At 45.7% G+C, this 23,586-nt stretch overlaps 1 protein-coding gene across 2 annotated transcripts in view; it reads right to left on the reverse strand.

Annotated features, from left to right (window-relative positions):
• GAS7 (growth arrest specific 7) overlaps positions 1 to 17,018 on the reverse strand; it is a 282,047-nt gene extending 265,029 nt beyond the window's left edge. Inside the window, exon 1 of one of the 2 annotated variants that reach the window (XM_007522665.3) lies at positions 16,327 to 17,018. In XM_007522665.3, coding sequence (XP_007522727.2) covers positions 16,327 to 16,509 — 183 coding nt within the window. In that variant the 5' untranslated portion in view covers positions 16,510 to 17,018. The remainder of the gene's footprint in view (positions 1 to 16,326) is intronic. The other variant, XM_016188358.2, reaches the window with a different exon arrangement.
• Between the last annotated feature and the right edge of the window lie 6,568 nt (positions 17,019 to 23,586).

The raw sequence follows: 23,586 nt of genomic DNA on the forward strand, positions 1-23,586 counted from the left end.
AAAACTTGTATTCTTTTGGTGATCCTTTGTAGCCTCAAATAATCTACTATTAAAAAAACAATAATAAAGTAGGGGTTGGGCGGTAGCACAGCGGGTTAAGCACACATGGTGCCAAGCACAAGGACTGGCGTAAGGATCCTGGTTCGAGCCCCTGGCTCCCCACCTGTAGGGGAGTCACTTCACAAGCAGTGAAGCAGGTCTGCAGGTGTCTATCTTTCTCCCCCTCTCTGTCTTCCCCTTCTCTCTCCATTTCACTCTGTCTTATCCAGTAACGGCGACATCAATAACAACAACAATAATAACTACAACAATTAAAAAAAAAAAAAGGCAACAAAAGGGAAAAAAATTAAGCCCAGTCTAATTTCAGGATTTAACCACAGCTTGCATACTTAAATCTACCTAGGATCCTCAAATGCTTTGCTACTCAGATTGAAGTTCATAGACCAGAAGCATCACTGGGAGCTAGTTAGCAAAAGTTTCAGGCTCTCCCTCCACCACACCTCCCCACCTCCCACCGCAAAGCTTCTGAATCAGAACATAAAATGCAAAACCCCACTTAATTTGCACACATATGACTGTTTGAAATCTCAGTGCTAGTTAAAATGTCCCGCGCAAGTTACATCGTAAGTAGATTCTCTACCGACATCAAAGACAGACCCCAGATATTTGCAACCTACATTAAAATATGAAAATAACAGGCTGGGGGGGAGCACACATGGTGGCATACGTGGTTCAATTCTCACATTACAACACTTAAGAAGAAGAAGACAGCACTCAAGGATGCAGGCTCAAGCCCCTGGTACCTAACTGCAGGGGGAAGCTCTACAAGTGGTGAAGCAGAGCTTCAAGTCTCCCTCTCTCTCTCTCTCTCTGTCTCTCTCCTTCTCCCCTCTCAATTTCTCTCTGTCTTTATTCAATAATAAAAGTAAGTAAAAATATTTATTTTTTAAAAAGAAAATACAAGACTGAGTATTGTGTTAGTGGATTTCATTTTGAGCATGCCTGTGCTTACCAAAAATTCAACACAGATTTTTTTCATTCCAAGCACAAAAGCCTATTTCTCAATAAAAAATAAAAAAAAACTTGTTCCTTGAGACCAGTCGAGTCAACCTTCCTTTTACTATTTCTAAATTATAATATATATCAGAAACTAATGCCTCATGACACTCTTCCATGAGCTATTGCTAAAATAAGGCTCCTCTGTCATGGTTAAATGGAGGTTCAATTCACCAGGATTTTTAACTATCATCTCTAAAGAGTTTTTACAACGTAATTAGATTTTTTGTTGTTGGTGTTGGTTAATCCTGGAGTTCTGTATGCATCTGACAAGCAAATGAAAATGGGAGAAGAACTAAGTCATCTAAGAAAGAACAATGGATGCAAAATGTCTGGGGGGACATTTATTCCAACAGAGAATGGTGAACGTGATCTCTCCTAGAGATATGCCTTGCTATTCATCTCCCCTTGCCGACAGTCAGGTACATAGTAGGTGCTCAGATACAAATATTTGCTTTTGTTGACTGGAGGGTTACGACAGATGTATTTCCAGTAAAGAAAAGAAAAATCACAGGCAGTCTGGAATAAAGAAATTACTGAACCAAACACACCCCTCCAAAAAGATCTGTGTACCCCTATATTCCTAGCAGCACAATTTGTAACAGCCCAAAACCTGGAAGCAACCCAGGTGTCCAACAACAGATGAGTGGCTGAGAAAGCTGTGGTCTAAATACACAATGGAATACTACTCAGCTATTAAAAATGGAAAACTCACCATTTTCACCCCATCTCAGATGGAGTTTGAAGATACCATGTTAAGTGAGATAAGTCGGAAACAAAAGGATGAATAGGGGATGATCTCACTCATAGGCAGAAGTTGAAAAACAAGAACAGAGAAGAGAAAACACTGAACAGAACTTGGGCAGGAGTTGGTGTACTGCACCAAAGTAAAAGGGGGAGGGGATGGTTCAGGTCCTGAAACAGGATGGCAGAGGAGGACCTAGTGAAGGTTGAATTGTTTTGTGGAAAACTGGGAACTGTTATGCAGATACAAACTATTGCATTTTACTGTCTACTACAAACCATTAGTCCTCTAAAAAAGAAATTTTTAAAAAAGTAATTACCATGAGACCAGATGGTGGTGCACCTGGTTAAGCACTCATATTAAAGTGTGGAAGGACCTAGGTCCCCACCTGCAGGAAGAAAGCTTCAGGAGTGGTGAAGAAGGGCTACAAGTGTCTCTCTGTCTGTCTCTCTCTCTCTGTGTATATATCCCCCTCCCCTCTCAATTTCTCTGTCTCTATCTAATAATAAATTAATTTGAAAAAAAAGATAAAAATAAATATATTTTTTAAAAAGAAATTATCGCAATTGTTTAGTTGTTTCAGATTCAAAAAGGTCAAGTTGGATGCCTGGCAGTGAGCTTAAAGTGAGGAGTGCAGTTCTGAAAAGAATAGTAAGAGTTCAACCTGACTCTGAGGAGCTAAGGGCATCATCTGCTGAGGTCCACACTGTAGCTGAAGTCCTTGTAGCAAGGGAAGTTATTGATAGGCATGCAGAATCTCTGACCTCATCTCAGACCCACTGAGCCAGAATCTGCAACCAACAAGATACAGAGCATTTAATCTTTCTTCCTTTCTTTCTCTTTTTCTTTCTCTTTTCCTTCCTTCCTTCCTTCCTTCCTTCCTTCCTTCCTTCCTTCCTTCCTTCCTTCCTTCCTTCCTTTCTAAAGATATATTGCACTAGAAATAACTAAATTGCCTTGAGAAGTACCATTCTCAAGATGACCAGAGAATACTGAGAGTGAAGTAGACCAGAAGGAGGTCATCTCCCTGAAGGAGCTACCCAACCACATTCAGTTTGCTCTCCTCCCCTTCTGGATATACAATAGGATTATATTTTCCCCCACTCATTTATAGATAAGCGTGGCTGGTCTTTCCACTGAAATATGAGCAAAATGTCAGGTGTCACCTCTGGCTTTAAGAACCATATTCGATACAGTCACCAACAAGACTTCAGATAATACTTTCTCTGTCCAACTTAGATGATGGCCCCAAACTCATCTGCAACAGACTAGCAGCAGGAGGATAAGCAAACCTACTTTAAAAAAAAAACACTAAGAAAGGGGAGCTTGTTTGTTATGGCAGCAGATCTGAACCCATGCTAATGGATTCAGCACATGTATCCACAGTGCTAGCAGTTTGACAACACTTGTGTTACTCCTCATTGAGAACTGCCCAAAGGTAAGACCTCCATTTTTTAACCCTGAACAGCCTTAACTCCATTAGCCTCTTCATGCATCAGTCTTCATGCCAACAATTGTTTGTTTTTTTTTTTTCTTTTGCCTCCAGGGTTACCACTGGGGCTTGGTGCTAGCACTATAAATCCACTGCTCCTGGTGGGCAATATTTTCCCATTTTATTGGAGCGGACAGAGAGAAATGGAGAGAGGAGGAGGAGATAGAGAAGGAGAGAAAAAGACAGACACCTGCAGATCTGTTTCACCGCTCATGAAGCATCCCCCCTCCCCCAACAAGTGAGGAGCCAGGGGCTTGAACCGGGATCCTTGCATGGGTCCTTGCACTTTGTCACGTGCATGTAACTGGGTAGCACCACCCGGGCCCCTACTCCAACAACCATCTTTTCCCCTTTCCGCAGATTTCCGTGTGTATGTATACTGTTATTTCATAGTGCCATATGGGTTTTTTTTTTTTTCCTAAGCTCCTTTAAATCATCTTTTTTCGACAAGGTGATAGACAAACAGTCCATGTACAGACACAGCAGATTTGGCTCCAAATAAATTTTGACTGTTTCTAAAAAAAAAAAAAAAAATCTACACCTTGAGAGAGAGAAAAGAGGAGGAGGGAGAGAGAGACTGATTCACTGTTACTAAGCATATTTAAAAGAATGTCATCCTTGGCCAGCAAGTATTCCTTTAACCTTATCTCCACTAAAGGGTACTTACAGAATGCATGGTACAGTGAGTCCCTGGTTTTAAAAAATGCAACTCATGGGAGTTGGGCGGTAGCGCAGCGGGTAAAGTGCAGGTGGCGCGAAGCACAAGAACGGGCGTAAAGATCCCTTCAAGCCTCGGCTCCCCCACTGCAGGGGAGTCGCTTCACAGGCGGTGAAGCAGGTCTGCAGGTGTCTGTCTTTCTCTCCCCCTCCCTGTCTTCCCCTCCTCTCTCCATTTCACTCTGTCCTATCCAACAATGACGATATCAATAACAACAACAATAATAACAACAATAGTAAAACAACAACGGCAACAAAAGGGAATGAATAAATAATAAAAAAAGGAAAATTGAGAAAAAAAACTTTTAAAAAAAAGGGAATAAATAAATAAATAAACATATTTTTAAAATGCAACTCATTGCTAGGGGGTCCGGTGGTAGCTCAGCAGGTTAAGTGCACATGGCGCAAGGATCCGGGTTCGAGCCCCCAGCTCCCCACCTGCGGGGGGGGGGTGTCTCTTTCACAAACAGTGAAGCAGGTCTGCAGATATCTTTCTCTCCCCCTCCGTCTTCCCCTCCTCTCTCAATTTCTCCGTCTTACCCAACAACAATGACATCAATAACAACAATAACAATAACCACAACAACAATAAAACAACAAGGGCAACAAAAGGGAAAAAAATAGCCTCCAGGAGCCATGGATTCATGGATTCATGGTGCAGGCACTGAACACCCTGGAGGCAAAAAAGAAGCAACTCACTGCTGAACACACCAGGTTTGTTTTGTTTTGCCTAGCCATAGGGGAAAAGCTGAACTATGCAAACCCCATGAAAACATACAGCATCACTGACCAAACATGTTTACTTTGAACATTCAACTTCAATATATATATTGTGCCCCTTGTACATGTCTAACCTTGTTCTAAGCACAGGTGAGCCTTATTTTAATGAGTTACTCCCAGCGGACATTTAGTGGTCAACCTGGACTATTAGCCACAGTGTTGCAATGAACATTTGGGTAATTACAGCTTGCTTCGCCTTTGCTTCCTGAGTCTGAGTTGCTAGTTGTGGAACTGCTGGATCCGAGGGCATGTACACTATTAAGGATCTGCAGGTACATTGCCAAATTACCCTCCAGGGAGCACATGGCAGTTTTTCTACACCCCTGCCAATACTCATTCCGTTGTTTCCCTTTTGACAGTTTTCATAAAGCTATCTTTTTGTTTCAACTGCAATTCTTTGATTACTAGTGTGACAGGTTAGGTTAATGACTTGGCATATCTTTTTATTATAAAGTCTCTATTCAGGTTCTCTGCTCCTTATATGAATGTCTTCATTGTGTTTTTTTTTTTAAATAATTTATGAAACACTCCCTGCATTAAGAACATTAACTTGTCCCCATTTTTTTTTTTATTGCCTGGTGTTTAAGGAAGAGGTCTCTAGTGGCAGAATGAAGGATTCGCAGAGGGCAAAAACACAGCAGAGAGAGCACACTGCAACTAATCTGCGAGAGGTGAAGCCCACCACCCCCACAGTCAACCTGCCAGCAAGTGTACCTGCAAAATCCATCCCAAGTCCTTTTACAGTTCACCATCACCGTTCTGTTCTGAGCCTCCTAAGGAGTCTCTTTGCTTCCCTTTCTGCCTCTTCAGAATCATCCTTCATACTTTCATCAATGGGCTTTCCAAAACTAATCCGAGCACACCATCCTTTTCCATCCAGCCAAAGAGCTCCCACGACACTGACAAACATATTCATCCCTCCCAGTAGGCACAAGGCTTTGCAGGACATGTTCCCTGCCTCCCTCCCTCTCCGTCACATCCCAGTCTCTTGTGCTCACGACTCTGTTGAACATTCTGGAATTTTCTGCTTCTTCCAAAGATATCATCCTTTTAGCTCTTTACTAGACACTGCCTCAAAGTATAGTCTCTGATAGTCACATAGTGGCGGCCACTTTTAATCAGGCAGGCCTCTGTTCAGAAGTCACCTGCTTCCAGAAGCTATTCCTGACTGTCTTACTGGACATGACCTCTTCCACTTCCACACCCTTGTCTACACTGTATCACAGTTCTCTGTCTACACTGTATCATAGTCCTCTGCCTGACTGACCCTCTCATACTTGGGGTTTTTTGTTTTTGTTTGTTTGTTTGGGGTTAGTTTACTATCTCCTCAAATAAAAGGTGAGTGTCTTCTTGTGACTTTCACCACGTGATCTGTACCACCTACAATGGTGTTCACAGCCTACTACAGGCACTCAATCCAGGATAAAGAATCAAGGGGAGGGAATTTGACATGAGCTACGAATTTTTTTTTTAAAGATCTTTTAGTGGTTGAAAATAAAAGAAGAATGAAATACCATGGCACATGAAAAACAAATTCATTGAAATAAATTCAGATTTCTGTGTTCATGAATAAAGTTTTATTGGAACACAACACCACCCATTGGTCTGAGGACCATCTATGGCTTCATTCCTGTCTTGAGGCTGAGCCTACAGCTGCACTAGAGCCCAGATGGGGCGCGAACACAGCTTCTCACTGCCTCTGGCACACTACACAGCACAGTGGCATGGCAACAACTCAGATTTGCCTCTTGGCCCTCACAGCTTAGAATGCTTTCCTGGCCCCCTTGCAGAAAATTTTTACCAATGTCAGTTAAAAAGAATACTTGGGGTAGGGGAGTGGGGCAGGCGGTAGCACACCAGGTTAAGTGCACATAGTGTGAAGCACAAGGACCTGCGCAGGGATCCCAGTGTGAGCACCCCCCCCCCCCCGCTCCCTACCTTCCGGGGGTTCACTTCACAATCGGTAAAGCAGGTTTTCAGGTGTCTATCTTTCTCTCCCCATCTCTGTCTTCCCCTCCTCTCTCAATTTCTCTCTGTCTAATCCAACAACAACAACAACAGCAGCAGCAACAACAACAGAAAAAAGATGGCCACTAGGAGCAGTGGATTCATAGTGCAGGCAATGAGCCCCAGCTCATTCATAACCTTGAAGGCAAAAAAGGAGGAGAAGAAGGATACTTGGTGAAGTATTTCTAAAGGGGAAATAATCAGGCTTACTAATAATCGAGTTTGGACAGGAGAGACAGGTAAGAGAGGGCAATGTCAGGCAACCTGTAGACAGTGACACTCACTATGGTTTGAAGGGGGGGGGAGGTTGAAGAGCAGAGAGAGAGATTGTGGACATAGCTTGCCATATGGCATTTGAGTAACTGGGGGCTGAATCTGGAGATGAATTCCAGAGAAGCATACTCTCAAAAGATAGAGGTTTAGTTTTGTTTTTGTTTTTCACCACCTGGGTCTCAGTACTTGTAGGACTCCACTGCTCCTGGTGGCCATTCTTCACTTTCAAATAGAAGATGGGGGGAGGGAGGAGGATGAGAAGGAGAAGAGATAGAGGAGGAGGAGAAGGAGGAGGTAGAAGAGGAGAAGGAAGAGGAAGCTCCTGCAGCACTATTCTACTGCTTGTAAAACTCCCCACCTCCACTCCCACAGGTGAGGTTTGGAGTCTTGAATCTGAATTCTTGAGCATAGTAATATGTGTGCTTATTGGGTCACCTCCTGGCCTCAAAAGGAGATTTAAAATATATATATATATTCAGTTCATGGGGCAGAGAGATAGAACCATCAGTAGTGCAACAGACTTTCATGCCTGAAATTCCAGCATCCGGGCTCAATGCCAGCATCACCATAAGCCAGAATGATGTGGTGCTTTGGTGACAAATGAAATGATTTTAAGTACAGTTTATCTTCTGCTTCTTGAAAGTTCAAGTTTTGTCACCCTGCATAGACAAGATGCCCCCCAAAGGCCTGCATTTGCTCCTGTTTTCACTAACCAAAAGAAGTTCTCAGAGGATTTCTACTCTTACAACAAAAGGCACAAAGTCAAACATCACATCTAGCATTTGCTTTGCTGTGGTCATCCTAAAGGCAACTGGCTCACAGAGCATGCCGGGAACATGGCCCAGCCTCACACCATCTCTGCAAACTACTTTCTACAGGCTGTGTTCTTATTGAATGAAGCCTCCTTTACATGGAAGCACTATTCTAGGTTTTCTATATCATTTGGTATGATTAAGCACGGGTATTTTGAGGGTCTTGGAACACTCAAAAACTTATCCATGTAAGTGGGTGACATTTTTTTCAGTTCATGCTATTTCCGCTTACAGATGGTTTCATGAGAACGCTCTACTTTCACATAGCGAGGGGAAAACCTGTACAGTAAGCCAGGAAATGAAACTAATCTTGGGTTGGAGGAATAGCTCACCAGGTAGGGCACCTACCTGGCCATGCATGCCACCCAGGTTCAGTCTTGGCACCACATGAGAGTGCCGTGGCACCAGGTCCAGCTCTGGTGCGATGGGTATGCCTCCCTTCTTCTCTGTCTCTCAGTGAAAAAGCTTCTCAGGTGCTGTAAAACCTTGAGCAGGGGACACCACCATGTGTCCTGGGGCCTTACCTCCCCAGGCCCCCGCCTCACTAGGGAAAGAGAGAGGACGACTGGGAATATGGATCGACCTGGCAATGCCCATGTTCAGCAGAGAAGCAATTACAGAAGCCAGACCTTCCACCTTCTGCACCCCACAATGATCCTGGGTACATACTCCCAGAGGGGTAAAGAATAGGGAAACTATCAAGGGAGGGGATGGGATATGTAGCTCTGGGGGTGGGCATTGTGTGGAAATGTACCCCTCTTATCCTGTAGTCTTGTCAATATTTCCATTTTAAAAATAAAAATAAATAAATTTAAAAACATCACATATATGTGCACCAAAGTAATAGACTCTGGGGTGGGGAGAGGGTTCAGGTCCTGGAACATGATGGCAGAGGAGGACCTAGTGGTTGTATTGTTATGTGGAAATGTTATCCATGTACAAACTATTGTATTTTACTGTCAACTGTAAACTATTAACCCCCAATAAAGAAATTTATGTGAAAGTTTATCAAAAAATAAAACCTTTTTTTTTCAATTAGTAGGCAGGGAAGACACTAACTGTGAGAGGAGAAGGTGGATAAGAATGGTAAGAACTCATGAATCCCCCCATAACTAAGCAATGTATATAACAGGGGGGTGGATAGTGGTGCACCTGGTTGAGCACAGATGTTACAATGTGCAAGGACCCAGGTTCAAGCCTCTGCTCCCCACCTGCAGGGTAAAAGCTTTACAAGTGGTGAAGCAGGTCTACAGGTGTCTCTCGGTCTCTCTTGCTCGCTATTTCCACCATCCCTCTTGATTTCTGACAGTCTCTATCCAAGAAATAAAGAAAGAAAGAAAGATAATAATATAAAAACACAATTCATATAACAAATGTAACTAAGTCTCCACCCAGAATGTCACCACCCATTCTGGCAACCCAAAGACAAGGCACGCCAACCTGGTATATCCCTTTCTACTTCTCTCTCTAGGCACTAACATCACCCCAGAAGTCTTGCCACTGTGGGGGGGGGGGAGAAAGGGATATACTAATTTTGTAATTAAATCCAGAGGCGGAGGGGCTCAGTCCTGACATTCTATTACAAAGCTTATCATGTGTCATCTTGCTGCTGTAAGTAATAAGGAAGCCAGCTGTGAGAACAATATCCCTGAAGTACTCTGATAAAAGTCCTAACACCTGACAGGACAACAAGATTTCCTGGTTCACCACACAGCTCTTTTCACCAACAAAGTAGAGACTAGCAGCCAGGCTTACTAATGGGGTCAACCAGTCCATCAGAGAGAAACTGGGCTCTTTCAGGCTGAGAAAAAGTACAAGAAGGTCAGCACCTCATTCATGCTCCGAGGCGGTAATGGACAGTAGAGACGTGGCCCACGGTGGCTGAAATGCTGGAGATTTCTGCTGATGTGTTGCTAAGGGAACTTTGGTGAAAATGCCTCAAGCCTGTAGAATCTACAAGCCGGGGGTGGGGTGGTGCACCTGGTAGAGTACATACCTTATAGATCTCAAGGATATGGGTTCAAGCTCCCAAGCCCTCATCTGCAGGGAGGAAGCTTCATGAGCAGTAAAGTAGGTATCTTTTTCCCCCCTCTATCTTTCTTTAAAAAAAAAAGTTTAATTTATTGGCTAGAGATGGGGATAACTTGGGAGGAGGGATAGAAAGAGAGGAAGACACAGAGAGATGCCTGCAGCACTGTTTTACCACTCATGAAGTCTTTCCTCCTGCAAGTGTGAACTGGGGGTATGAACCCAGATCCTTGTGAATTATAAAATATGTGCTCAGGCAAGTGTGCCACCACCTGCTCCCCCATCTTTCTTTCTTTCTTTTTTTCTTAAGATTTTTTTCCCTGGGAGTTGGGCGGTAGCACAGCAGGTTAAGCACATGTGGCGTGAAGCACAAGGACAGGCGTAAGGATCCCGGTTTGAGGCCCCGTCTCCCTACCTGCAGGGGAGTGGCTTCACAAGCAGTGAAACAGGTTTGCAGGTGTCTTATCTTTCTCTCGCCCTCTTTGTCTTCCCCTCCTCTCTCCATCTCTCTCTGGTCTATCCAACAACAACGATATCAGTAACAACAATAATAACACTACAACAACAATAAAAAACAACAAGGGCAACAAAGGGGAAAATAAATCAATATTAAAAAATTAATGTTCCCTCAGTGAACAGAAAAAATGATAAAAGAAAATTTTTTTTCCTATTATTCTTGATAGGACAGAGAGAAATTGAGGAGGGAGGGAGAGAGAGAGACAGAGGAACTGCTTGTGAAGCTTCTCCCCTGCATGTAGGGAATGGGGGCTCAAACCCATTAACTCCAGCCCGAAAAAAACACAGCCAGGATTTAGGGACAGGAAAATCTGGTTTTAAGTTCATCTGCATTGTATCATTTATCGTGTGGCCTTTATAACAAAATTCCTGTTGCCTTGGAAAATAAAATCCTTCAAGGATGGTGTTGGAGAAGGGCTGAGTCTCCAGTATTTTACCTTCCTCTGAGGTTCTCTCTCTCATCAGTGTGGCATGGCCTTGCCTACCTCTGTAGGCTCACCTTTTGCCCTGAGATGTCTTTTCCCAGCCTTTCTGAGGTAGCCAGCTAGATCAGTGGTAAAATGATCCTCAGTAAACCCCGCCCTCTCCTATGCACACCTTGAAAGCACCTCCCTCCCACACAGAATCTGAAATGGCCCTGTGGCTCACGGTACCAAGAGACTCTAACATAGCTGACCTGCCAGCACTGAGCCTAAGCTTTAAGACGACCTGGAAATTAGCACTTGGTGATCTTAAAATCTGTCAGCTTGTACCTGAACTGGAATTGGTGTATTGCACCAAAGTAAAAGACTCTGGGGTGGGTGAGTGGATGGGGGGAGAATATAGGTCTAAGAAGGATGACAGAGGACCTAGTGGGGGTTGTATTGTTATATGGAAAACTGAGAAATGTTATACATGTATAAGCTATTGTATTTATTTTATATGTTGCATATAAAACATTAATTCCCCAATAAAGAAATTTTTTAAAAATCTGTCAGCTTGTAAAAAAAAAAAAAAAAAAAAAAAAACTCTGCGGAAAAGAAAGGGCAAGTGGAATGGCCCTGGAAGCTGATACAAAAGTGGTGAAAAAAACCATTTGGTGGACTGAATGGAGGTGGACCTGTTAAGAGTACACACATTTCCATGAACCAACGATGATTTGGGTCCCAGCCCCTGCAGGGCAGCTTCACAAGTGTTGGAACAGGGCTGCTGGTGTTCCTCTTGCCACTCCTCTTACTCCTCCTCTCCCTCCACCTCTTCCTCCTCTTCTTCTTCCTCTTTCTCTTTTCATTTATAAACTGGAAATATTGACACGACCATAGGATAAGAAGGGTACAATTCCACATAATTCCCACCACCAGAACACTGTATCCCATCTCCTCCCTTGAAAGCTTTCCTAATCTTTTTTTTTAATTTTTAATTTTATTTTTTTACTTTTACTTTTATTTTGTTTATTGGATAGAGACAGCTAGAAATCTAGAGGGAAGGAGTTGATAGAGAAGGAGAGAGACAGAGCTTGTGAAGCTTTCCCCCTGCAGGTGGAGACCAGGGACTTGAACCCAGGTTCTTGCATTTTGTAAAATGTGCATTGAACCAGGTTCACCACCACCTGGCTGCCTTTCTTTTCCTTGCTCAAGGCAAGAGCAAGCCACAGGGAATTCCTGGGCCAGTTAGTAGGACTGACTCTCTAGCTCTTTCCTGGAGCTGGAGATCTGGGCTTCCTCTTCCATCCACTATCCCCAGGAGCTGTCTCTCAACCTCTGTGTATCCCAGAAGTCTGGTGGAGGCTCCCTATAGAACTTTCATTCCTGCGAGATGACTTTGGGTCTAACCTGGAGCTAAGGCTAATCCTGTCCATCTCAGGTCCTTGTCATCATCTCAGCTCCTCGCCAGGTCTCCGTAATGTCAGAGGAGTTCTCAGCTCCTCTCTCTTTCCAAGCTGAAAAGATGCCAGAAAACATATTTGGGATGCTAGTGTACCTCCAGCTCTATCTCACTGGCATTGTGGGTCTGGTCCATTAGGCTCTGCCCTTTTCTAAAAGGACTTGGTTCCTTCTTGACACCTTCTAATAGACTGCCCCATCCCCCATAATAGTCACTATTTTTTGTGACCATTCTTAGGGCCACCAGGTCATCCACATGCCTAACTGTTTCCTTTGTGTCGGGCTGTGCCACGGGGAAGAGAGGAGATCCGGAGGAAAGAGAGAACTCAAATCTTTATTCGCACGGGCACCTCTGAGTTGGGTAAGAGTGCAGTGGTTCGGGTCACGAGGAGGTAGCAAAAGTGGCCACCTCCTGCTACGTGCAGCACTGTACCTTGCATCTGTTTGCCGAAGTGAAAAGTGGGCAAGAGAGACGAGGGGCGGAAGAAGAAGGGCTTTATAGGGCAACAACCAGGAGTGATGTGTTAAGACAGGATTGGTTGAAAAAGGCACTGTGAGAATATTGCGGGAAGTGGCAAAGCCTGAGGAGACAGCTTGGCAGATGTGACTGCATCTGCATAATTTCCCAGCATCTCCCCCTTTTCCTTTATATCTAATGGACACAGTATAGGAAATATAGAGTGGAGCAGGCTTAAATGTTGTTAAGGAATGCAGTGCTCAGGTGGGAAGATGTAGGACATTTTTGTGGGGGAGGGAAGACTTACATGGCCGCCAACCTTGTGAGATTCATGTGTCCCCCCCCCCCCCCCCCCCGTGCTCAACCCCTCTGTAGAGAGAGATACTTACCTGGAGGGACTCATCTCATAGGTTAAGCTCTGCCAGGCTCAACCATCTCCTCACACAGCGCAACCCGACACTTGGAGTCTTGATCAGAGATTTCCCTAGTACCAAACTGGCCTCTTCCCAAGGGGTGAACTGGCTGCCAGGGGGAGGACTTTTGGTTTCTCACAATTAGCTCCCAACTCCTCTTCACAGGACACACTTCTTGCAAAGTCAGAGCCTCTCAGTTCCCCCTTTTATTCATATGAACAAGGAAGAAATCCTTGTGAGTGTCCATTTTACACAAACTGCTCCTACTGCCTGCCATTTGTCTGCCACAACTGGATTTTTTTTCCTGTTATTACTTTTTCCACCAGAGAGTAAAAGGTTTTCTGAGGCACCTGGGAAGGTGGCTCACCTGGTAGTGCATCAGTCTAGTACACCTGAGGTTCTTGCTTTGACCCTTGGTGCCACATGTGCCAGAAGGGTGTGCTCGGGCTTATCTATCTCATGTGAAATTCTCTCCTTCATATGTAATAAATGAAAAATAAATCTCTTTTTTTTAATGTACACTGGAGTGAGCGCTCCTCGGGAAGTTCCGTTGGAAGCTGTACAGCCCCCCCCCCCCAGCCTACTCTTTCCCTAAGAGACATTTGAGGGATTCCACTAGAATAATTTTCCTTGTCTTTATTTACCTATTGGATAGAGACCAAGAGAAACTGATAAGGAAGGGGTAGATAGAGAGATAGAGAGACACTTGCAGTACTATTTCACCACTCTCAAAGCTTTCCCCCTGTAGATAGGGAATGAGCGCTCGAACCCTGGTCCTTGTGCACTGCAACATGTGTGCTCAACCAGGTGTGCCACCACCCAGCCCCCCCGCCCAAGTATGTTCTTTAGCCCTACCCATTCCTTCTTCTGAGGTCCAGCCTGCTTATATATAAGGTACGCCAAGCAAAAGGGCCTGACCTATAACAATCTCTGTTGAAACTACATTTGCTTTAGTCCCAAAGAGTCCCATGGCTCAGCCCTCAGACCTGCCCCTGAATGCACCATGCCCTTGGGAGAACCAGTTGCCTCCAATGTAATCCAACTTCAGAGATAGCAGGAGAGATGCTCTTAGTGGGAAGGAGTGCCTATACTCATTTTGATCTCAACAGCTCCATCCCTACACTTAGGAATGCCACCATCAGCACGTTGGTGTTAGGAGGACTAAACTTGTCCTTCCGCAAGTATCCAGACCCACCCCACCTGCACCTCTCAGCACAGTGAGCTCAGGCTACCACCCTCTTTCAAGGAGACATAGCTACTGACGGCACTATGCAGTCACCTAGCCTGCTAACCCAATACTTAACCCTCACTCCCTAAGCAACTTCATTTCCTTCTTTCAAGTTCAGCTTTCAAGCCTGTAAAATGGAGATAGCAGGTTCCCCTTTACAGGGCTGCCAGGGGAAATTAGCTATAACCTATGTGCCATGCCTGATGCCTAAGAGCAAGTGGAAGCTTCTCAGAGTACAGATCATAGGCACTTCTGTTGCACCTCACCCACAAGGACTTGTCTGAATGCTCCTTAGGTAGCAAGGCTTCTTATATACCTATATGCCACCAGACATGAATAAGATACTCAAGACTGTCTCAGATGATCGTTCTGCTTATTTGCCTGGGTCAGCTTATCCCCCGCGCCCCGAGTCTTTTTCTCCCCAAGGAAGCAAAAGTAGAGTCACCAGGCTCCTGCTTACACACCTTAAAGCTCACCAGCTTCTCCTACACCCAAAACAAGCTGGCTTAGTCCAGACATCCAACCATCTGGACAAAGTATGGCCAGAAAAGTATGGCCACCAAAGAAACTCTAAAACAGCAACAAGGAGGTTTGAGAATTCATAAAAAGCAACATCCTTGCATCAGAACTCAGGATATGAAGTAGAAAGGCTGGGGAATAATACACCTGTGCCTCTCCTAGCCACCCAGGTCCCAGAGCATACTCCAAGGACAGCTCATGGAAGGGACTTCCAGCCTAAACTTGGGCTCAACCGCTATTAATTCATTAATGAGGGATTTGTTTGTTCTCTGGGCCTGAAATATCATGTACCTCTACAAAACCAGGCTCCATTTTTGATAATGTTTCCAAAGGATACTTATTTATGTAAATTTACCCTAGAACCATTTCACTCCTATCTTTCTTGGCTGAGTTGCTGGGAGCATTTTTCAGTTAACATTTGCTACTTTGTTCTTGGTGAAGTAGGTCGGGTGGGGGTTAAAGAATATTCAAATTCAGTCTCCAGAATTGGGGCAATGTATGAAACCAGAGGGTTTCTGTATATTTACACAGAAGGTAATCATTAATTTGGTCATTAACAACAATCCTGGGGTCAGACGGCTTTTTTACTAAAGGAGATGTCCTGTAGGGTCACTCTTCCCTACACACACACACACACACACACACACACACACACACACACCACCCAAAGGACTTTAGAAACTTCAGATCCTGCTCATATTGTGACAGTGAGCTGAGCGATTACAGGACAGCAAGGCCTCCAACTGTCACCCGAACAATAATCAGCATACTCAGCTCAGCAGGTCTTGGGCAGCTTTGGGGGGCTGTTCAGAACCCCCCAGAACAAGCTGCGTTTAGGATCTGACCCTTAAATCTGCAGGAGCCGTGAAGAATCTGGGGGACGGCGGCACCCTTGGATCAGCCTGCTGACCACCAGGCAGACACAGCTGACCGGCAAGTGGGCGGCCCCGGGGGCGGTCAGGCAGCCTGAATGGGGCAGGACAGGATGACAATCCACCGGTCGGCAGGCTCTAGGCTCTGGGGTGGAGAAGCGGGTCTGGAAGGCCCAATAGGTGCCGCTTTCCTGGATTCTACCTGACACCGCCGGACCCAGGAAGCCTCTCCCGGTCTCCAGCGCTGCCGGGAACGCGCCCGCCCGCAGCCGCGCTCACACCGGCAACAAGTTCTCGCCTCCTCGGCGGCGCCGCCCCGGGGGCGAACCCCGCGCTGCCCGCGCCCGGAGGGGAGGTCGCCGCCTCCGGCGCCCAGGAACCGGACCTTCCAGCCGGGTAGGGCGTGCAGAGAGCGACTGCCCGCCACCCCCGAGCACCCCTCCATAGGGCTGTAGCCCGCATCCACCGTGCGGGCAACAGGTTGCGTGCGCGCCAGCAGCCCAGACCCGGTCCGGGTCGGGGAGACTCCGGCCCTCGCTCGCCCCTCACCTCCAGCAACTGCACGTAGCTCGCCGGGAACCATCCGCGGAGCCCGTCCTCCTTCTCGCCTTCCCACCAGCCGCCGTCCGGGACCTGCAGCAGCGTGATGAGCTCGCCAGCGGCGAAGCGCAGCCCCTGGCCATGCCGCTCCCCCGAGAAGGGGTACAGGGTCCGGCAGCGGGCGCCGGACATGGCCTTGGCGCCCGGGCTCACAGAGCAGCCTGCATCCCTGCCGAGCCCCGCGGGCTGGGCAGCGGCTGCGCGGGGACCCAGGCGCCCGGCGCTCTGGGCTCCCGCGCTCTGGGCGCGCGCCGTCTCGGGGGTGCGCGGGGGTCTCCCGGCGGGTTGGGGGCGCGGGCTCGGCGCGGGGAAGCGGAGACTCGCTGGCTCCGGAGAACGAGCGGCGACGCCCCCGGGCCCGGCGGCTGGGGGAGCCCAGCTCTGGGCGGGGGGGCGGGGCGCAGGGGGAGGAGACCGAGACGCCGCGGGCTCCGGAGACAACTTCCCGGGGACGCGGATCGCCGGCTGCTGCCGCCCAGGCGCAACACGCGGAAATGCGCAGCTCCCCGGGGAGGTGGGAGCCCGAGCATCACCCGCGGTGCCGCACCGCGCGAGGGAGTGGCCGGGGCGGACGTGGAGAGGGGCCGGCGACCCGGGGCGGCCGAGCCGGGCGCTCAGAGGCGAGAAGGGGCGGGGCGGGGCGGGGGCTGGGCCGGGGTGGCCACGCCCGTTGAGGGCAGGGCGCTGGCTCTCTGAGGGGCAGGTCACTCGCGAGAGGCTTCCCCTCTCACACCCCCACCCCCTCAGGACCGCTGCGATGGAAACACCTTCTCCCCCCGCTGCTTGTTCTGCTGGGTTGATGGCCTGTGAGGGCAGGGCTCCTCGTCAGAGGTGCCTGTGAGGGTCTGTGTTTGCAGCCATCCCTGTAATAGTGGAGGAAGCTGGAGTTGAACTTGACTCACAGGAAACTGAACAATGGCTGAAAGGCAGGTCTTGGCTCTGGAGTCGGGGAAACCCAGTGACAGGTTGTTACACTTGGAGGGACCCAACCGGGAAGTAGTGGAGTCAAGGATCGCTAGAACTGGAATCTGGCTGATGAGTGGTAAATGAGGGGAAAAGTGAACAGAATAGCCCCCACTGTTTGGCATGCAAAGCATAGATCAGTCTAGGGAGCCAATCCTTCGGAAATCGTGTTGGCTTAAGCAGAAGAGTCCACAATCATTTGGAGTGAGCAAATATTTGGAGTGAGGCTGCCACATTCCATGCAACGTATCAGGCACATCCAAATGCCATTTGGACGAGGCCCTGGCTCTCCAGAGACTGTGGACCCAGCTGCTGAAGGAAGTCGGCCTTGAATGGAGGGTACAGAAATAAGATAAAGATGGATTTACTTATTTGTCTATTCTACAGGAAAACATGAAAGTTCGTCTCCTAAATCGCGTATCTGAATCCCTTAATCTCTCTGTATACTTCTCTTTTACGTCTCTGGAGACCACCTATTAGCCTTCCAGGATTTCCTGTTGCCTATTAAGTACATACTGCTCCTCTGGTTTGCATCTCAGGCCCTCTGCAGTACCTTCCCTTTGCTCTCCCAGACACCTATTTCACACTAGTTAGACTGGCCTTCAAGAGCCTGCTGAAGATTTTTACACCTCTTTTTGTACTTTGAATCAAGTCTTGGCAGAGAACCTCCCACCTAGTCAAGTGACTTCTGATTCCAGCTTCCTATTGGAATCATCTGAGTAACTTTATAAAAAAATGTGCATACCCTGTTGTGCCCTGTGGTTCAGAGAGATGGTACTTTGGTAGGTGAGGGGTGGCACATACTTAAGGGAGATGGGATATTGCGCCTCTGAGACAACTGTCTTGTAAAACAGCATTTCCTCCAAGAAATGTTTCTGAATAAATAGAAGGCTCCTACATCCCCAGCTCTGAAAATACTGTTGAACCGTCTCTTTGAAGACTCTTTCCTAAGCTAATTCACCCTGGCCCTGTAACCATGGACAAGTGGACAAGGGCAGAGTGTCCACAATATTCCATCAGCTGCAAATGTACAAACCTATACTTGGCCAGCAACATGGAAAACAAACTCTTGACCATAGTCACTACTAAAGCAGAGCTACAGAATTTGATATAGAAGACAGTCACTGGGGCCAGGCAGTGGTGCACATGGTTAAGTGCTCACATTACAGTGCACAAGGACCCTGGTTCAAACCCCTGGCCCCACCCAGAGGGGGAAAGCTTTGCAAGTGGTGAAGCAGGTCTACAAGTGTCTCCCTGTTTCACTCTCTATCTCCCTCTCCTCTCTCAATTTCTCTCTCTCGATCCAATAATAAATAAGTAAATAATATTTTTTTAAAAAAACAGTCACTAAGAGTAACTTGACCTAGTCAAGGCTTATAATGGACAAAGATCCCTTGTCTTGGTGGAGAGGATAGTCTCACATTTCAATTTTTTAATTTTTTTCTATTATTAGATAGAGACAGATAGCTATTGAGAGGGGGTAGGGAGAGACAGACAGAGACAGATAACAGATAGATATATACAGCCCTGCTTCACTGCCTTTGTAGCTTTCCTTCTACAGGTGGGGACAAGGGACTTGAACCAGGGTCCTTGCACATGGTCGTGTATGCACTTAACCAGGTGCACCACCACCTGCCTCCCCTGCCCTCACATTTCTGATGATATGGCCTGGCTCAAACAGGGCAGCTGATCCAGAAATTTCCTGCAACCCAAGTTCACCAAAGTGTCTCTGAGCAACCTGTGATAAGAGTTTAAATCCCACCTGCACAGCATCCTGTACAAACCCCAAATTCCAAAAGGACAAACCCCAAAACAATTTTGGTACTTCAGTACCAAAATTGATTGTGGGTGTCAATTTCTTTCATTCATTTCATTGTTTTATAATCCTATGAGCCAGTATGGTTACTGGTTAAACATATAGATTCTGGATTTCCTGTATTCACACTTGAGTTTTGACGCTTTCTACTGTGTACCTACTCTTGATACACTTGCCTAACTTCCCTTAACTTCATTTTCTGCATCATTAGAAAGGATAATCGTGGAGGCCAGGCAGTGACACACATTACTATGCATAAAGACCCAGGTTCAAGCCCCCAGACCTCACCTGCAGAAGGAAAGTTTCACATGCTGTGAAGCAGGGCTGAAGTTTGTTCTCTCTCTCTCTCTTTCTCTCTCTCTCTTACTTTCTCTCTCCTCTCTCTCTTTCCTGTCCCCTCTCAATTTCATTCTTTCCTATAAAGTTTTTTTAGAGGATTGAATAAACAAATATATAAAGTTTTTAAAGCAGTGCCAGACACATTAATAAGAATTATTACACAGTCAAATAATAAGAATTGTTAACATCCACCTAGTTATTATCTAAAACTTTTTTGTTGTTGTTGGCTGACTTATTTTTTTCAGGTAGAAAGAGAGAGAGATAGGAAGAGGAAGAGGAAGAGAGAGAGAGAGAGAGAGAGAGAGAGAGGAAGAGGGGAGAGGGGAAGGGGAGAACAGAGAGAGAGAGAGAGAGAGAGAGAGAGAGAGAGGATACCATAGCACCAATGCTTTTCCCAGACTGTGCACATGGCAGGCCAGACTCCTTCCCAGGTGAATTCTCTTGCTAACCCTATTTAAAATTTCTTTCTGAGCTAAAATTTTCTTCAGGGCCCTACAGGATGGTGCCCCCTTACATCTTTGGGATGCCAAAAAACTTGAGTTTTTTTTTTTTTTTTAAACACAGGCTGGTTTTCTCTTTTCTTGCACTCTCTGGAAGCAAATGATGAATTTCCCCCCCTTCTCTATGCCCTCCCTATCTCCTCCTCCCTTCATCTTCTGTTACTATCTTGAACTTTTACTTGAATCTTAAACAATTTGTCTTCTTTGATAGCTAAGTCTCTTAGTGACTCAGAGGAGAATTAACGTGTTTGTTTTGAATTCCTTTTTTTAAAATATTTATTTATTCTCCCCTTTGTTGCCCTTGTTTTATTGTTGTAGTTATTATTGTTGTTGTCATTGACGTCGTCGTTGTTAGATAGGACAGAGAGAAATGGAGAGAGGAAGGGAAGACAGAGAGGGGAAGAGAAAGACAGACACCTGCAGACCTGCTTCACCGCCTGTGAAGCGACTCCCCGGCAGGTGAGGAGCCGGGGGCTTGAACCAGGATCCTTACTCTGGTCCTTGCACCTGGCGCCACGCATGCGCTTAATCCAGCGTGCTACTGCCCGACTCCGCATGTTTTGAATATCTATCTATCCCTCTAAAGCCTAACATTGAGTCTTGCAAAAAGTAGGCATTCAGTATTCCCAGAAGCCAGTGTGCATAGATTGAATGGGTGCATGTTCACATTGCCAAGTGACTCTATAAACACATGTGTTAGAACATCTGGGGGGAGTCGGGCGGTGGCGCAGTGGGTTAAGCGCACGTGGCGCAAAGCACAGGGACCGGCATAAGGATCCCGGTTCGAGCCCCCGGCTCCCCGCCTGCAGGGGAGTCGCTTAACGGGAGGTGAAGCAGGTCTGCAGGTGTCTATCTTTCTCTCCCCTCTCTCTGAGATGCATTGGATCGACCTTCCCGTGGTGCATCTCGTGAGTACCCATTCATTGGGGAAACTGACGATCCTTCCTAGCCAACTGAATCCACATGGATCCCAGTCACTTTCAAAGCCAGCAACAAGCAGCTCCTGACAGCTTTCAAGCTGTTGGTCCTGCTCTTCGAGTCCTCCAACTTAATGTTGAGGGGCTGTCCTTTGCCAAACACATTCTCCCCCTCTCTCTCTGTCTTCCCCTCCTCTCTCCATTTCTCTCTGTCCTATCCAACAACAAAGCAACGTCAACAATGGCAATAATAACCGCAACGAGGCTGCAACAACTAGGGCAACAAAAGGGGAAAAATGGCCTCCAGGAGCGGTGGATTCATGGAAAAAAAAGAAAAAGAAAAAGAACATCCAGACAGACTGTAAACTCCTAAGAGCAGCCTTTCGTCTCGTAGCTTTCTCTCTTCAGTGTGCAGTGACCATTCTGTGCTGGCAGTTCTTTCTATTCTACCCAAGACAGCCTTATATGCCTTTCCATTACCAGCCAATGGATGGCAGAGAAATGTTAGGAATTCAATTTCTTAAAACACTCACAGAAACGAATATGATCCAGCAATTCCTCCCTAGAGAAATAAGAGCAAATGGACACACTCACACACAAATGGCCAAAGAATAAAAATAATCCAAACGTCCATCAAAAGACATGGCATGGGATGAATATGGGATGATCTCACTCATAGATAGAAGTTAAAAAACCAGATCTGAAGGGAAAACACTAAGCAGAACTTAGACTGGAGCTGGTGCATTGCACCAAAGAAAAAGACTCTGGGGTGGGGGGAGGGCTCAGGTCCTGGAACAGGATGGCAGAGGAGGACCTAGTGGGGGTTGAACTGTTATGTGGAAACCAGGGAAATGTTTCGCTTATACAAGCTATTGTATTTTACTGTTGACTGTAAACCATTAATTCCCCAATAAAGAAATTAAACACAAACAAAAAAAGATGTGGCATATTCACAAAATGGAATATTCAACTGTGAAAAAGGAATAGAACACTGACTGATTCAGTCTGTAGAAACTCAAAGACATTACCCCAAGGGAAAAATGCTGACACATAAGACCATATGTCTTGTGATTGCATTTGCACAGAAAGTTTAGAAAGGGCAGATATATAAATACAAGTGAATAGATTATGGTTTGCCCATGGGGTTGGAAGCAGAAATAGGGAGTAAGCAATAGGGCACTAGGTTTCTTTTATGGATGATGAAATGTTCTGAAATAGGAATGGAGCGTGGCCTGGTTGTAGCACAGTGGTTAGAGCACTGCACTTAGAACACGAGTTTGCCCCTTGATATCACATGTGACAGAGTGATGTTCCAGTGTGTTTGTGTTTTTTTCTCCCCCACCCTCTTATTCACTAAAAAATAATAATAATAATAATGGGGTTATTGTAACACCTGGTGCCTTACTGAATTTTGTACTTAAAATAAGTGGAAAATTTGGTATGTAAATTAACTTTTAATAATGCTATTAACATAAAGTCAAGATAAAAATATATGAACGCCTCAGTCTTTCAACAGGGTGTCTTTTTTTCCCCAACTTATGTTGCTAAATCATTCAATTATAACCTGAGAGTTTACTAAGCACATAGTATAAACTGTGTGACAGCCTACTGGGTCAGAGAATTATGAGATTCATTTGACAATGTATATACATAATTCCTATAGATGAATAAGAAAATAGATGAAACAATAAGAAGAAAACAGGGATAAAAGACTTACACAGGCATTTCACAAAAGGAGCAGTGACCCAAAGCTGACCAGGTGGTAAATATCAAGTGAAATCAAAACCACCTTATATTTGGTGTGGATATGGTATATCTAGAATTTTCATACATACTGAGAGTGGAAAACTCCATATTTAGCACAATTGAGCATATTATTCTCTGTGACTCTTGATTCTCCACCTTGGTATAGACCTGATTGAAATGTGTTCAGATTCTCACTAAAAGACATGACCAACATTCATAGCTGCACTCATCATAATAGCCTCACACTGAAAACCGTACAGTGTTCCTAAGAGATAGAAACAGAGAAATGTTATCATGTTCATCCAAAGCAAAGCTCCACATTTTAGCAATGACTGAAGTATTGCTACATGTAAGGGAATCCCAAAGATTTAATAGTGAACAAAGAAGCCTAACACTGACGTGATTCCATATATATAAACATAATTCCATTTATATAAACTTTCTCTAAGGCAGGAGAGTGACCATTTTGGGGAAGGACAGTGAAGGCATGAAGGGGAATCTAGAATGCTGATGCCAGCCTACTTCTGGATCTGGGTATAATTTATACAGGGCTCTTCGCTAGGCCTGCACAGGTTTTCTCTGCTTTCCCAAAGCAGACCATAGCTGTGAAATCTTTCATCAATGAAAATTATGGAAAGTGGGCCCTGGGAGAGAGTTCAACATTAGGCCACAGGACTTACATGCCTCAGGTCCCAGAGACCCTAGGTTCAATTCCCCACACCACTATATGCCAGAGCTGAGTGGTTCTGTTCTCTCTTACTGTTTCTCATTTCTCTATCTTCCATAACAATAGATGATTTTTTTTTTTTACCTGTGAAAAGCAAAGAAACAAGTTTCATTCAACTGTATGGGGAAACTATTTGGCCTTCTCAGACAAAAAGAGATCTGGAGATAGCTCACCCAGGAGAGTACAAGCCTTCCATGCATG

This window comes from Erinaceus europaeus, chromosome 12 (assembly GCF_950295315.1).
Source record: "Erinaceus europaeus chromosome 12, mEriEur2.1, whole genome shotgun sequence".
NCBI lineage: Eukaryota > Metazoa > Chordata > Mammalia > Eulipotyphla > Erinaceidae > Erinaceus > Erinaceus europaeus.